A 17,134-nucleotide genomic window follows, 5' to 3' on the forward strand; every position below is an offset into this window, starting at 1 on the left:
CTTCGTTTTTTTTCTTAACCAAACCCTGAATTTCTTTAGTCATCCAGCCTTTCCTTTCACCCTAACAGGAATGTACTTTCTCTGAAGGCTTCCCATTTTCCAGCCATCCCTTTACTGCGAACATCTGCTCCCAATCAGCTTTTGAAAGTTCTTGCCTAATACCGTCAAAATTGTCCTTATTCCAATTTAGAACTTCAACTTTTAGATCTGGTCTATCCTTTTCCATCACTATTTTAAATCTAATAGAATTATGGTCGCTGGCCCCAAAGTGCTCCCCCACTGACACCTCAGTCACCTGCCCTGCCTTATTTCCCAAGAATAGGTCAAGTTTTGCACCTTCTCTAGTAGGTACATCCACATACTGAATCAGAAAATTGTCTTGTACACACTTAAAAAATTCCTCTCCATCTAAACCTTTAACACAACGGCAGTCCCAGTCTATGTTTGGAAAGTTAAAATCCCCCACCATAACTACCCTATTATTCTTTCAGATAGCTGAGATCTCCTTACAAGTTTGTTTCTCAATTTCCCTCTGACTATTGGGGGGTCTATAATACAATCCCAATAAGGTGATCATCCCTTTCTTATTTCTCAGTTCCACCCAATTAACTTCCCTGCATGTATTTTCAGGAATATCCTCCCTCAGCACAGCTGTAATGCTATCCCTTATCAAAAACACCAATCCTCCTCCTCTCTTGCCTCCCTTTCTATCCTTCCTGTAGCATTTGTATCCTGGAACATTAAGCTGCCAGTCCTGCCCATCCCTGAGCCATGTTTCTGTAATTGCTATGATATCCCAGTCCCATGTTCCTAACCATGCCCTGAGTTCATCTGCCTTCCCTGTTAGGCCCCTTGCATTGAAATAAAAGCAGTTTAATTTATTAGTCCTACCTTGTCCCTGCCTGCCCTGACTGTTTGACTCACTTCTGTTCTCAACTGTACCCGTCTCAGATTGATCTCTTTCCATACTATCTCCCTGGGTCCCAGCCCCCCACCTTACTAGTTTAAATCCTCCCGAGCAGCTTTAGCAAATCTCCCTGCCAGTATACTAGTCCCCTTCCAATTTAGGTGCAATCCGTCCTTCTTGTACAGGTTCAACGTGTTTATCAATTCGAGTTCTGGTTGGAATGCCATGCTTCTAGGAATTCTCGTGCTTGTCTCTGTGTAGCCTGTCCTAGGATGGATGTGTTGTCCCAGTTAAAGGGGTGCCCTTCCTCATCCATATGTGAGGATACTAGTGAGAGTGGGTCATGTCTTTTTGTGACATATTAAGTGTAATGTTCTATGAGGGAGTTTTTATTAATACTTACATATCTCTATCCTTGATATTTTAGTAGTTTGATTAATCTTAGTCCAGGGCACACCTCACTTGTCATTGGAGTGGGGAATGTTGCAAACCTTTGTTTCAGTTTGGTTGTGAAATGTCTGAACATCTGTTCTTCCAGGTGGTTTTGACTTGGACATAAAAGGTTGGGGTGGTGAGGATGTTCACCTCTACCGCAAATACCTGCACAGCGACCTGGTAGTGATTCGAACGCCGGTCCGCGGACTCTTCCACCTTTGGCACGAGAAGCGGTGTGTGGATGAGCTGACCCCTGAGCAGTACCGGATGTGCATGCAGTCTAAAGCCATGAATGAGGCCTCTCATGCCCAGCTGGGAATGCTGGTCTTCAGGCACGAGATCGAAGCTCATCTCCGTAAACAGCGACACAAGACCAGTGTGAAGAAGACATAAGAGCAGGCCAGGCTGCATTTCCTTGATCACCAGGGACCTGACACTGATGGCCTGGCAGCCTGTTACAGAAACAAATTGTTTTCAAGTTGTGTCCTACAATGTGAAATGCCTCTGCTACATTACAGTTAATGTTGCTCTCCTTCGACCCAAGTGAAAGTCAAGCACATGCCACCAGTTAAATTTATAGTTTGGAACGTCCATAGCATCAGAGTCAGCCAGAGGTTAATTAAGATAAATTCCATCGCTCAGTGAGAGACATCAAATTGGATGCTGGCCCCTTGGGTCACTGACACTACAGTGTGCACGTGTGTATAGTATTTAAGTATTCTCATTAAAAGGGTGGCATCTTTTTGTCAAGGATTGCTCTGAAGAAATGATCAATAGTTCATGGCTTGAAGCGGTCACTTAGGCCAGTCATAAGTCTTACGGTAAATATGGACAAAGAAGCCTATTTGGCCTTTTCTAGTATATTCTTCCAACACTGTCCTAATTATTAACCTCCAACTACCCTACTCTATCCATCAGTCGATCATTCTTAAATTGACCTTTTTTTTAAACCTGCAATCCCATGGCGATTTTGTAATTTAATGTACCATTTTCTATTCGGTTTGCTTTTTTGTAACTCTAAGATTGCCTGCAGAGAGCTCCCTTCAAGGCTGAAGAGTACAAGCATGGGAAAGATTGCTTTCAAACTCAGTCCTCTGACAATAGGGAAATCAACCTCAAGGCCGTGGTCTGCATTGCCTCCAGCAAATGCATGTCTCCCTTTGACTCAGCAAAACTGAACCAGACATAATAGTCAAGGTGCAGTCTGACCAGTGCACTGTCAAACGGCTTACTGCTATAAAGCACCTTATCATATCTCTGAACGGCCCAAAGTTTTTTTTTAAAATGGATGACAATTTACTGTGAACTAGCTTGTTAAGGAGGAAACACAACAGCTATTTTTCTGATGTACAAACCTTTACAGCCAGTGATGGGACAAAAGAAGAAATAATGTCTTTTCAAAAGGAGGAATTTTGGTTTAGGCACTGGACAATATCATTACTCCTTCCTTCGAAGTTTTATTGAAGGACTTGCTCTGACATGCGTTTTGTCAGCAGACTTGTTTGCGGCCATACAGTGGATTGCTCCCTTTAAACGTTCATGAAGATTCCTCACGACTTGGTGTATCTATTTTGACGCACCGCTAATGAAGTATTTGTATTGCATCTTCTTCACTCCCATGTGCAACATTCCATACTAAGGTTCAGTTGCTGCAAGCTGGATATTTTATCTAGCCTATTTGGTAGATCTCCATCTCCTCAGATAAAAGCAGAAGGGCTGTTTTGAACTGCTTCCTGGCAAACTCAGCAGCAACATATCCAAGTGTTGAGCTTAGACCAAAGGCCAACAGATTGCAGGTGGTCATACTCTGATCCCAAAGAGGTGGCTGACAGAAGCTAAGCTGTAAACCTACTCTCACTAATACAAGACGCAGAGGGGATATTATAGTTCAAATATTCCACATGAATTAGGGACTCAAGCTGTTGCAATTGCACTTTCGTTTACTAAATTTAACTTCTGGCAGCTTGCTCTCGAGAAAGTGGAAACCTTACTTAAAATAAACAAACATTGTACAGTGTAGTGAGGTCACGTTTGAACAATAATGGTAATGAACCGTGGACATTCCTGCCTTAAAGTTCTTTCTCATTTGATAGGACAGCATTTTCTCACAAACTTTGTTTTAACAATAGTTGGACTAACAGGTTCTATCACAAATTACATTTCACAAGCACCTTTCATTCTTCTAAAATCATGTAGAGCAGGAAATAGATTAGAAAAAGCCCCATAGAATGTGCTGTATCCATTGCTTCAATTCTATTGGAATTATAAAATTCATTTTAGAGTTGAACCATTGCATTGCAGTCATCATTTACTTCAACTCACAGCTGTGGCAAGAGGACTGCTCTCTGAAGTAACTGTCCAGAGGCAGACGGAAATTACAGGTGCCTAGAAGAGAAACCGAAAGAACTGCAGATGCTGTAAATCAGGAGAAAAACAGAAGTTGCGGGAAAAGCTCAGCAGGTCTGGCAGCATTCCCGTTCTGAGGAAGGGACAGCGAACCCTTCATGTTAACTTTGATTTCTCTTCACAGATGCTGCCAGACCTGCTGAGCTTTTCCCGCAACTTCTGTTTTTGTTTCAGATATCTAGAGGAGAATTTTTTTGGAAACGTACTATTCAGGATATGGGCTCTCACTGGCGATCTCTAGTTGCTCTTGCAGGAGAGTCAGATGTACAGCACGGAAACAGACCCTTCGGTCCTACTCATCCATGCTGACCAGATATCCCAATCCAATCCAGTCCCACCTGCCAGCACCCGGCCCATATCCCTCCAAACCCTTCCTATTCATATACCCATCTACATGCCTCTTAAAATATTGCAATTGTACCAGCCTCCACCACTTCCTCTGACAGCTTATTCCATACACATACCAACCTATGCGTGAAAAAGTTGCCTTTAGGTCTCTTTTATAATCTTTCCCCTCTCACCCTAAACTATGTCCTCTCGTTCTGGACTCCCCACCCCAGGGGAAAAAAAACTTTGTCTATTTATCCTATCCATGCCCCTCAGGATTTTATAATCTATAAGGTTACCCCTCAGTTCTGACACTCCAGGGAAAACAGCCCCAGCCTATTCAATCTCTCCTTATAGCTCAAACCCTCCAACCCAAGCAACATCCTTGTAAATCTTTTCTGAACCCTTTCAAGTTTCGCAATATCCTTCCGATAGGAAGGAGACCAGAATTGAATGCAATATTCCAACAGTGGCCTACACAATCAGCTGTACTGCCACAACAGGACCTCAACTCCTGTACTCAATACTCTGCCCATTAAAATGAAAGTGTACCAAATGCCTTCTCCACTTTCAAGGAGCTATGAACATGCACTCCAAGGTCTCTTTGTTCAGCAACACTCCCAAGGGCCTTACCATTAAGTGTATAAGTCCTGCTAAGATTTATTTTCACAAAGGGCAGCACCTTGCATTTATCTGAATTAAACTCCATCTGCCACTTCTCAGCCCATTGGCCCATCTCATCAAGATCCCATTGTAATCTGAGGTAACCTTTTTCGCTGTCCACTACACCTCCAATTTTGGTGTCATCTGCAAACTTACTAACTATAACCTCTTATACTGACATCCAAATCATTTATACAAATGATGAAAAGTAGCAGACCCAGCAAACTTAATCAAGTTTGAGACACCATTTCCCCACACAAAGCCATGTTGATTATCCCTAATCAGTCCTAACCTTTCCAAATACATGTACACTCTGCCCCTCAGGCTTTCCTCCAACAACTTGCCTACCACTGATATCAGGCTCACCTGTAGTCTTCTGGCACCTCACCTGTGACTATCGATGATACAAATATCTCAGTAAGAGTCCCAGCAATCACTTCCCTAGTTTCCCAGAGTTCTAGGGTACACCTGATCAAGTCCTGGGGATTTATCCATCTTTATGCGGATCAAGACATCCAGCACTTCCTTCTCAGTAATATGGACATTTTTCAAGAGGTCACCATCTATTTCCCTACATTCTATATCTTACATGTCTTTCTCCACAGTAAATCCTGAAGCAAAAAAATTGCACGTTTCATATCTCTCCCATCTCCTACAACTCCACACAAAGGCCACCTTACTGATCTTTGAGGGGTCATTTTCTCTCCCTAGTTACCCTTTTGTCCTTAATGTATTTGTAAAAACCCTTTGGATTCTCCTCAGCTTTGGCAAATAGAGTTATCTCATGTACTCCTTTTGCCCTCCTGATTTCTCTCAAGTATACTCCTACTGCCTTTACACTGTTAAGGATTCACTTGATCTATCTGGTCTATACCTGGACATATGCTTTCTTCTTTTTCTTAACCAAAACCTCAATTTCTTTAGTCATCTCGCATTCCCTACACCTACCAGACCTTATCTTCCCGCCCCCCAAACAGGAATATACTTTCTCTGGATTCTAGTTCTCATTTCTGAAAGCTTCCCATTTTCCAGCTGTCTACTTACCTGCAAGCATCTGCCCCCAATCAGCTTTTGTAAGTTCTTGCCTAATATCGCCAAAATTGGCCTTCCTCCAATTTAGAAATTCAACTTTTAGATCACTTTTTTTAAAGTGATAGAATTATGGTCACTGACCCCAAACTGCTCCCCCACTGACACCTGTCACCTGTCCTGCCTGATTTCCCAAGAGTAGGTCAAGTTTTGCACCTTCTGTAGTAGGTACATCCACATACTGAAATCAGAAAATTTTCTTGTGCACTTAACACTATGGCAGTCCCAGTCTATGTTTGGGAAGTTAAAATCCCCTACCACAACCAACCTATTATTAGATTAGATTCCCAGCAGTGTGGAAACAGGCCCTTCGGCCCAACTAGTCCACACTGACCCTCTGAAGAGTAATCCAGACCCATTTCACTCCGACTAATGCACCTAACACTATGGGCAATTTAGCATGGCCAATTCACCTGACCTTGGAAGAAACTAGAGCCCCTGGAGAATGTCCACACAGAGTCTGCCCAAGGCTGGAATTGAACCTGGGACCCTGGTGCTATGAGGCAGTGCTAACCACTGAGCCACCATGCCACATTCTTCTTACAGATAGCGGAGATCTCCTTACAAATTTGTTTCTCAATTTTCCTCTGACAGTTAGGGAGGTTAGATATAATTTGCCTTCCTGCAATCTGCTATCCAGTTCAGGATGATATAGGACTTGAAGCTGCTGATATTGACATGACCCATTGGCCTTGACATTAGAAGTGGATAGATTTCATGGTTTCGAGATGCTGCAGAAGCAGCCTTGGTAAACACACATGGGAGGCTGCTTCAAGCAGCAAAGAAACCCAAGGTTAAAATGGAATGAGAGTTGGAGTATTTAGCAGCAAATATCTTGAAAGTCATCAAATATTAGAAAAAGTAATGGCTAACTTCAATTTCTCGAGACTTCCAGCATCTTGGTGTATAAATTTGAAGATATTGCTGACAGTCTGTAGCATTTGTTTAGCCAATACCTTTGCAGGAACTTTGCCCTCCCAACTTTAGAAACGCAATCTCCAACAGCACCAATCACAGAAATATATTAGAATCAAAATTTTCAGGAAAAAATGCCCTTTGGAGAGAAACGATTCCTTAAGAACAAACGTATACTAAATAACACGTGTTTGTACTCATTCTCAGGTGGTGGTGGTGGTGGGTTTGGGATACAATATAGACAAATTAAGCTACCAAAACACTGCATGATTGAAACCAGATTTCATTAAAACTAGTTTGCACTTTACAATTGTAATTTCAATGTTTGTGTAAGTGGGCATCTGATTTCTTAAGACACAGGGTCAACGGTAATTTCCATGACCCTCTGGTGAATGGCGTGTTTACTACCTGTCCACTTACACTCAACCACAAATGCTCCAACTAGGTAGGCCCACTAAGAGATAGTGTATTTCCCAAGCTGTGGCCCACGTATGAACTCTCATTAATCACAAACAGTACCCAAGTACACTCTAAGCTTTTTCTGTTCCCTCCAGAATGCGGTACTTGATGGTATGAGTGTGAGAGGGCAAAGGAGAAGGAAAAGACAGACCTTACCTTCTTTTGCAACAGTGGAATCTGATAGACTTGATATATCCAGGGTATTTTTTTTTAAAAATACAGGTATGTTACAGTAATTTTGTAAAATATCCTGGACTGAATATGTTAATTAAAATCTATGCAGTATTTGTACAGTCATCTGTTGATTTCAGGTTTGTGAAGTGCTGTTAATTTTGAAATTTTATAAAAGCTTTGGTGTAAAACAAAATGTTTACATTAACTGGATTTATAAATTGCTTAAGTCAGAGGCTGGGCATTCTCAACTTAAATAATGTACCTAGATTACATGCTATTGATCAAACAGGTCACTCACCGCTTGTGGTCCAGCACTTTCTTATAGAGAGGAATTACACACTTCTATCCCGTTTTACACTTCAACTCAATATTGAATCATTAACTTCTAGGGAGCAGGTGGCCATTTGGCCACTTACAGTTGTGCTAGCTCTTTGCAATGATTTATTGAATTAGTCTCACTCCCTTGTTCTGTTCCCCCAACCCAATGTTTATCATAAATATCAAATTCCCTTCAGAATGTTACTGGAGCAGTTTACATGACCTTTTTGGGCAGTAAGCCAGATCATAGACAGACGTACAAGAAAATCTCATCTCTCTAGTATTTTTCCTTCTCCTGGCTGCAAGTGAACAAAGTGCACACTTGCATCTATTTCCTTAGCTCATGTTTCCTGGAACAACCAATACATTGAAGCTAGAAGCTACAGATCAAGAACACTTCAGAATCAAGAACAGCTGATCAGCAGAGTCTCACTCCTACTGCTGCCATTCTAGTATTTTCAGGTTGATATGTTTTACATATTGGCTACATCATCTATATTGGTTAGGACTCTAACCCATTGTCCCTAGATCTTTTGCCAATTATTTTTAAATCTTAATATGTGTCGTCTAGTTACTGGCCCTCCTGCCATTTGGAATAATTTCTCTCCACGTACGCAAAATCCTTCCTAGTTCACACTGATTTTGAAACACATTTGGGGCCTAACAATTAGCACTGTGCAAAATTTGAGGCTCAGACTGGGCTACTGGATACACAAAAGCTCTCCTTCAGTTTGACCACTAGCATGAAGAAGCTTGGTACGAAATTAAATGGACCAGAAAAATCAAATTTCGCCCAGCCCTATTGAAATACATCAAAGGTTTTCCTTGTATCCAATGCTGTTCTGTAGATATCAATGCATTTACTTTTTAAAAATGTTGGTAATTTAAGTTAACTGTAAAATAGTGTACAGTAACGGACTTCAGGTAAGCTAAAATTGTGCTGTTTAGGGTGTTTTGTATAAATGCTGAACAATGAACAAGTTTCACAATAAACATAGCTCTCTCCACATTGCAGTGTGATTCTTAACTACTTGAAGGGTCATTGAGTGTCAAAGTAACATTTCCTCTCCCTCCCACAACCTTGATTGTAGTTTCGAGAACAGCATGCACCTTAACGTGCCCTTACCAATTTTGTCAGCTACGTATTTTCTGATTCCCAATCAATCCAGCCAGGAAAGCAAAGTGATTTCTGATAATCACTGCCTCAGTGGCATTGGGCTCAACTGAAGCTGGTTTTCTTCTAAATGGGAAACGAGGAATACAATTTTAGCGTATGGGAACAACCAGCAACAATGCCCTCACTGTGGATGGCATTTTATTGGAAAACGCCAAAGCAGATGCTGCAGGGAGGGTGCAGAAAGGTTGCTGGGATTGGAGGCTTTGAATTATAGGGAGAGGCTGAATAGGCTGGGGCTTTTCTTCCTGGAGCATTGGAGGTTGAGGGCTGACTGTGTAGAGGTTTATAAAATCATGAGGGGGATGGATAGGGTGAATAGCCAAGGTCTTTTTCCCTAGAGGGCATAGGTTTTTGGGGGGGGGGTGGGGGGAGGAAGAGACATTTTTTTTAAGTTAAAGGTCCTGAGGGGTAACATTTTAAACACAGAGGGTGTTGCCTGTTTGGAATGAGCTGCCAGAGGAAGTGGTGGCGGTGGTTACAAGGACAACATCTAAAAGGCATTCGGATGGTTATAAGAATAGGAAGGGTTTAGGAGAATTGTGGGGTATAAATGGGACTGAGATTGGGATGTCTGGTCAGTGCAGACAAGTTGGACTGAAGGAAGGGTCTGTTTCCGTGCTGTATGACTACATGGCTAGGCCTTTTGTATCATTACAGGCGTTAGAATTTCTACAAGATCTTTTCATAGATTGAATTCAATTAAATAATCCAGCTAGTGGTGACTTCCTTACTGGCTCTCAGTAAATCCAATTCATAAAATGTATGAAACCAACATATTCTATTTAAGACTGGTCAAAAACAATACTGTTGTGTAGTTGCTGTGTCTGTTAGCATTGGTATGTTGAATTTTTTTTAAAAACTCAAGTGGTCATTATTACACTTGTTCATTGTGTTTGGTATTTAATAAATAGTGGGACATTATATTCCGATTTGGATCTGAATTGTAATCTGTCTACAACAATGGTTCTCAAACTGAACTCCATGGATGCTCTCCAAGGGGTTTGGGAACACAACTAGCCTTAAAAAAAAAGTGAGCAATCCAAGGGATTGCTAGATTGGCAGCTGTAAGAGTGAGACACTCTCCTGGTCAGCTGCTCTCGATTCTGAAGAGTGTTCTTGATCTGTAGCTTCTGGCTTCAATGTATTGGTTGTTCCAGGAAACATGAGCTAAGGAAATAGATACAAGTGTGCACTTTGTAGCATAGTTGTCAAAGCTGAGCCAGTGTGTAGCCACCAGAGGTGTTCACCACTTCCTCCATGCTCCTACTCTCCTTAATGCTGTGCTTTCTTGGTGATCTGCTGTACTGTCCAGTTTCTTGCTGTCCCCAAACTACCCTGTTGTGTTCTTCGGCTCTTATTTTCTCCAGGCACCTACTTGAGGTAGGCAGACTCTGTAGCAAGGAGCAGACATCATCGCACAGACAACAGCAATACTCGTCAGAAAGCAGATACTGACACAGACTCTGCTCTTTTCATCTCCTTTATTTTTAAAATCATCTGAATGTCACAGTTTATCATGGCAGTTGTCTGAAAATAAATTTCTTCCACTACATATTGATTAAGAAGTGTACATTGCTAATAGTAAGAGAATGGAATATTACAGATCAGCTTTACAATATATCCAGTATATCTTAGTAAAATAAAAAGGACTTGATAGTTTATAGACTTTGCACATTACCCAAAAAAGGATTCCTAACCTACAATATACAAAAGTGTACCATAAAACCTTGTTAACAAATGCTATGTCCCTTCAAAGCAAAATAGTAACAGATATGACCCTGAATGCAAAATCATTTGTTCTTGAATAATTAGGTCAGGTTTAAATGAATAAATACTGTCCCACTTTGAATGCAATCAATATTCTTCTTGCATAGCAATAGCTTCTTAAAAGAAGGTGCAATTCTTTGCTGGACCATAGTTACCTTGCTCAATTGTCCACTAAAGTGAACATTTCGAAGGGAGAGTTCAATGGACATGGCAGCATCTCAGTTTGGAGAAGCTCAGTTGAAGAGATGGGCATAGTCTGGTGGATCTCTGCACTGGCCACATGCTTCGCGTAAAAGCTCAGCACCTGCTAATGTGATTGGCTCCTCCTGTCAACAGGAAGGCTAAAGTTTAGGAAACAGCAGTTGTATATATTGTCCACATGAGGACAGTGTTTAGTAAATAAAGTACACACCTTTAAATATGGAATAGGCTTATTATTATTTCTTCACATCTTCCAAATCACTTGCCATGCATTAACAAGGCTTATGGATGCTTTGATGTGGAAAATTCCTAATGTTTCCTGATGCCTTCTAAACTGCAGACACCAGAAAAAGCATCAAACCCAAGCTAGCAATAAACCAGTGTTATGAACACACTGGCTGTAGCTGGAATGCGACATGTTGCTATGATCATATCTGTAGGTTTGATATGAAATATAATTAGGCAGCTGGAACAGTAGGAGACTGAATTATAGGATACAGAGTCTGTAGGCTGGAATACATAATCTCCTGATTAGTGGATTTGAAGGTATGGGCCAATTTAACATTCTATAGGCACATTCTGCTGCCCATGTGCCATTATATGGACAATTAATCAAAGGCTTACTTCCACAATGCAGGGATTCATTCAGCCCATCAAGTCCACACTGACCCTCCAAACAGCATCACACCCAGACCCAACCCCCACCCTATCCCTGTAACCCTGCATTTCCCTAGGCCAATTCACCTAACCTGCACACCTTTGGACTGTGGGAGGATAACCAGAGCATCCATCGGAAACGGGGAGAATTTCTGAGTGGAGTTTGCACACAGTCATCCAAGGGTGGAATCAAACCAGAGTCCAAGTGCTGAGGCAGCAGTGCTAACCATGAAGTCCCCATGCCACTCTAATACAGACATCTCATTCCACCAATTTACATAAGTCGGGAGCAAAATCAGGAGAAGGTAACCATTTCGGGCATAAGGTGATTGGGAAAGGCACTGGAAGTTGGCAATGAGGCCAAGCATAGGAAGATATTGAAGAGGAGATAGGGAAGACTGACAAAAAAAAAGGAGCTTGGGATGGTGGTGGGGGAGGAAATTGGACTGCATAAGACAAGCAGACAGTATACATAGATGTCATTTCCTAGCAATAAACTTCATACAGGAGGGGTTAATGAGCAGAGATGGCTGAGATCACACTCCCTAGGCAAGGGTCAAATATTTATCTTCTCCACTAACCCATCATATTACAAGATGATCCCCCCCATAGTGATCTTGAAATGGTATCTCCACTGCCAGCTGGGATTTCACTTTGCTTTACTGGTCATGGTAACTACTGCATTAGTGCTAATCTACTTCAGATGGGCTTTAACCACCTTCAGAAGATCTGTTAAGCAACTCAGAAAATCAGTTAAATTTCAACCCAAATGTTGAGTGAAGTAGTAATTCTGCGACTGACTCAGGTTGCAAAATGTGCTATGAAGTGCTCTCTGAACGGCAGCTTGAAATGAGGTGCTAAAACTACAGCAAGGATAATTTTTTTTTTGGTCACACCAGCTTTAAAAGATCTTTACTGCAAGGAATTGACCGAGATATTCCATGGGCAAGTTCTACTTCTACCTGTCTGCAATTGAATGTTTACTCATAACTTCAACGTTGGGAATTTTCAATGTAGCTGCTGGATTGGAGGATGACTGATGAGCTGGCATTCAGTGGCAATATATTCAACTTCAAATGATACATCGGGGAATTTTAAAGAAAACGTTCACATTTATGTAGCAAAAAGATACAAATAGCATTGAGACAAAATACAGCTGAGGTTCTTGGATCAGTGCCATTAATGATCTCTCTGGAATAGGGATCTCGGTTTCCCTTCCACCCGACAATAAAAGAAATACTTACTTCACACACACGGTTACTGCAGTTTATTTAAATCAAAAACTTCTGACATGTTACTGTATAGGTGTCACTAGACTTTTCAGCAACTCAAATTGAAACAAGTGCCAACCACAAAATTGAATGGAGGGTTTGACTTATCACGAGAGGCTGGGTATGCCAGGAGTTTTTTTTCCCCTGAAGCATAGGAGGTTGCGGGGTGATTTACAGATGTTTATATAAATCACGAGAGACAGAGATAAGGCAAATGGCAGATGTTTTTTCCCTGGGATTTCAAGACTAGGAGGCTTTTTTTCAAAAAAAAATGGTGAGAGAGGAGAGAGATTTAAAAAGACACAAGGGGCAATTTTTAAACAAACAAGTACACACGTGGCTTGCGTGTGGAATGAACATCCTGAAGAAGTGGTGATGCGAGTACAACTACAATATTTAAAAGACATTTGGATAAGTACATTAATAAGAAATGTTTGGAGGGATTTGGGCCAGGTTTAAGCAAGTGGGACTAGTTTAGTTTGAGATTCTGGTTGGCATGGACTGATTGGACTGAAGAGTCATACAGCATGGAAATGGATTCTATGAATGGGATCTCCTGCCAAAGCATTTCACTATGGTGGAGGTGGGAGGCTAGAGGAAGCAACGCACCCAGTGAACAGCTAGACCTCTCTTAGCTAAGAAGCTGAACGGTCAGTGCCATCGCAGTGGAATTCACCATCCTAACTCTCACAAATCACTAGCAACATTCACCAGGAACCAACCCAGAGCAGAGGCTCCTAATCAACTTATCACTGCTGTTTCTCAGCAGAGCCTGCCTCACCTTGAATAGACCAGAATAGCAGAGACCCCACCCACCCTCGCTGGCTGCAGATCATATTTACCCACTGAGCCAGCATGGAGGAACTGTGCAGCTGCTCAAGAATCCCTCGAGTGACTTCTAGTGCAGAACTTTCCAAAGCATGGCTCTCAGTCCCCCAGTGGGCCATAAGCTGAATTATGGAGCTTGGAGGCACTAAAAGGTAGCCCTAGATCTCTGACAGAGGTCTAACAGCTGTGAGTACCTTCTAAATTATCCTTTCCCAATTTATAACAAACAGTGGGGCAGTCCTACCGACAGACCCTTGAGGACAGATCCCTGATAAGTCCAGTGAGAAAAGCTGGTTGAGAGAACCCCACATTTGAGTAGCGCCCTGCTGTCTCAGCGGCCTGCCAACCTCCACTTCCACTGCCCTTGTCACTCACATGACCTACACTCTGGAGTCACAACTTCAAATTGGGAGTCGCGACAGGACAAGAGAAACAAAAAAGGAGGAAGAGAAACAAATCGGAGAAGCAATATTACAGGAGAATTCCTTTGTTGTTTACCTTGTGGTACTCCACCAAGTCTGCGAGTGTTGCATGCTGCAACTGGTCCACGCCAAAGAAGGTGTACGAATCCTTTGATGAGTCAATCAGGAAGTGTTTGAACCCATCGCTGCTTCGATAACTCAGGCAATAACCAATTACACGCTCACTGATTCGGATTAAAAACGCACCAGCTCCTTTTTTCCCCAGAAGCTCCTCCGTCTCTTGCCTGGTGATAACTCCTACAAATAAATCCTCACAATGAGTGAAAATAAGCCAGCAGCTCCTCAGCTTAGGGACACTGATTCAAGACAAAGTATAAAAAGAAAGCAGATTGATTTCAAAGCGCAAGCTCTTTTGTAGGATTAGAAACAGGCACAACAGACCAGTGTTATCGGCAAGCCAGGTTAAGGGAATGGTTTTAAAATAAAAAGCAAATATAAAATCAATTTGGAGAAACCATTTCCAATGCTGGAAAGGCCTGTATTTCCAGATGACAAAGATTTAAGAGGGTAGGTTAGGGACGTTTCATGTACGTAGTTTATTTATGCACCAAGTTATAAATATTTTCTAATCAAAATGTTCATAGACATTGATACACACTTCTGAAACACTGGAAGGTAAACCTGGATCTGCTGGCCCAGAGATAGGGATAATACCACTGCCCTACAAGATCCCAGTGAGTTATAGTCTAGAATGCACAGCCCAAAGGATGTGCAGCTGAATCAACCTCTCAAAAAGGAACTGGATAAATACTTGGTAAGGAATAACATGCAGAGTGAAGAGGAAAGATTAGGGAAGTGGGAATAACTGAAGTGTTCCCCCAAAGACCCAGTAATGTCATGATGAGCTGAATCGCACCCACTTTGATGATTTAAGTGAAACTTATTCTCCTTGGAACAGAGAATGTGAAAGTTACAAAATTGATCCTGAAGATTTTTGTCCCCATGGTGGTAAACTCCGATTCAAAATGCTAATGTGAAAGGTTAAGAAAATTCAACACATTAAGTAGAATTATTCCAAAGCAAAAGGATTAAGATGATGGCTGAATAAGTTACTGTGAAAAACTGGTGCAGAAAGCAGTGACTGAGGTTTAGAGGAAAACAGAAGAGATGGAGAGAAATAAAGCCAACAGCTGAACTTCTAACTCCATCCCAATAGAATAACAATGAACCAAATGTGGGATCTGGTGCCATTACTGGGATGTGTTAGCTGAGCTATCCTACAGAAGTGTGTGTAGGGGTGGAGGTAGCAGGGGAGGAGAAAGATAGAAACACAAGCGAACCAAAAAAAAAGTCACGGACACCATGGTTAAATAAAACCAAACAAACCAACAGCTCACCATGAAACCAGGGTGCTATGACGTCACTGTCCCTCTCATAACCTGCTCGGAGTGGGATTTGTTGCTCTCTGAACCATCTGATGATTCTCTCATGGCTGTTTTCACTCGATTTTTGGGTTTGTACATCTCTTCAGTAATGGAAAAACAAACACTGCCATTAATTAAATCACAAGCAAAGACACACTACTTTGTTGTGATACACTTTGAAAGTGGCTATAAGGCATTTGGGCCAACGAGGTCACATAAGATCGTATACTCATGAGTGTCTTTCTTCCTTTCACTTTTGGTACACCTTTCAAGTGTTGAAATCGGTGTTTGGACTGCATGTTTTTCTAATGGCCAGGACTGCAAGGAATGTACACCACAAACAGGTAATTCCACCCAACCAACATTCCTTTCATCTACAAACAGGCCATTTTCTTTCACTGTTCTCCGAAATAACAAGGCTTTAGTTTGCAGTTTTGTTACGATCACAGAGGTGCTGGTTATATTGCTGGACTTGTAACCTGGAACCCCAGGCTCTAATCCTCCAGTGATATTGGCTCAAATCTTGGCTCAACAGATGGCAAAATCTGAATTGAATAAAAATACTGAAAAGAAAACCAGCCTAATGGTGACTTTTTTTTTTAAAAAAGAGAGTTCTTGAGAAACTTGACTATGTTGTAAACAACCAATCAAATTCACAAATGTCCATAAAGGGAGGAAATCTGTCATCCTTACCTGCTGTGGCCTATATCCAACTACAGGCCCATAGCAATGTGGGTGACTCACTGATAATTACTGATGGACAATAAGTGTTGACCCAGCCAGTAATACCCACATACACTGAGTGACATAAAAATGCACTGAGCAGTCAATGATTAATTTGTACTTTGATTAATTCATCATTGTGCTGGGGTCATGAATGGGAAAGGTTGAGGGGGAAATGGGCCAAGTGCTGGCAAATAGAACTGGATTAATTTAGAATAATATCGAGTTAGTATGGATGGGTTGAAGCGAAGGGTCTGTTTTCATGCTGTACATCTCTATGACTGCCACAATGGATGTGAAATACAGTATACTGCTGGCACTTATCTTTCCCTCACCACCTCTGCTGCTGCTGTTCACTAATCTCTTCACCTCCACAAGGTAGTTTTTCAGTTGAGTTAGCAGGTACAGTAGCAAAGTTGGGATAAAACTCCATGCTTTTAAACTATTTGGCTACGACTGAACTTGGAGAAACCTTCTTCTTAATTGATGGGGAGCTTTGAAAGAAAAGTGACATCCAGCAACATATGACTCCAACATAAAGCGAGGTGGGAAAGCAATACTTGTGCCATAGTTTATAGTCAAATAATTTGTTTTCAACAGATTTTCACAGCATATGGACATCATTAGCAAGGCCAGTGTTGGTTCCCTATCCGTCATTGAGAAGGTGGTCATCTTTAAATCCAATATTGTCCACGAGGTGTCGGTACACCTTCAAGTGAATGTCGTGAAGGGAATTCCAGGATTTTAGTCCAGTGATAGTGAAGGAACAGCAATATAGTTCAGAGAGCTCCCTGATAGGCAATAGCATGCTGGCACAATTAATTTAACTCGATCACCATAATCTCATGGAAACGTTGTTCCTTTTCCAAAAATCACTTTGCAAATGTTAACAATGTCTTCGCTTTCCACTTACTTTTAAGCACAAATCAAGTTCAACATATAGACATTTTTCACAATTCTCTGATAAAGAA

The 17,134-nt window shown here is 41.5% G+C and overlaps 2 protein-coding genes across 7 annotated transcripts in view; one reads left to right on the forward strand and one right to left on the reverse strand.

The window, feature by feature from the left end:
- Positions 1 to 8,665, forward strand: part of LOC132833350 (chondroitin sulfate N-acetylgalactosaminyltransferase 1-like) — a 193,973-nt gene extending 185,308 nt beyond the window's left edge. For 2 of the 3 annotated variants that reach the window (XM_060851542.1, XM_060851544.1), the window contains one exon: positions 1,446 to 2,399. In XM_060851542.1, coding sequence (XP_060707525.1) covers positions 1,446 to 1,735 — 290 coding nt within the window. In that variant the 3' untranslated portion in view covers positions 1,736 to 2,399. Of the gene's footprint in view, positions 1 to 1,445; positions 2,400 to 7,296 lie in introns of those variants that run through there. The other variant, XM_060851545.1, reaches the window with a different exon arrangement.
- A 1,693-nt stretch (positions 8,666 to 10,358) lies between these two features.
- Positions 10,359 to 17,134, reverse strand: part of sh2d4a (SH2 domain containing 4A) — a 93,679-nt gene continuing 86,903 nt past the window's right edge. For all 4 annotated transcript variants that reach the window (XM_060851581.1, XM_060851580.1, XM_060851578.1 and 1 more), the window contains 3 exons: positions 15,414 to 15,541; positions 14,093 to 14,313; positions 10,359 to 10,963 (listed from right to left, as the gene is read on the reverse strand). In XM_060851581.1, the coding sequence (XP_060707564.1) occupies positions 10,871 to 10,963; positions 14,093 to 14,313; positions 15,414 to 15,541 (442 nt within the window). In that variant the 3' untranslated portion in view covers positions 10,359 to 10,870. The remainder of the gene's footprint in view (positions 10,964 to 14,092; positions 14,314 to 15,413; positions 15,542 to 17,134) is intronic.

Source organism: Hemiscyllium ocellatum, chromosome 36 (assembly GCF_020745735.1).
Source record: "Hemiscyllium ocellatum isolate sHemOce1 chromosome 36, sHemOce1.pat.X.cur, whole genome shotgun sequence".
In the NCBI taxonomy this organism is placed as follows: Eukaryota; Metazoa; Chordata; class Chondrichthyes; order Orectolobiformes; family Hemiscylliidae; genus Hemiscyllium; species Hemiscyllium ocellatum.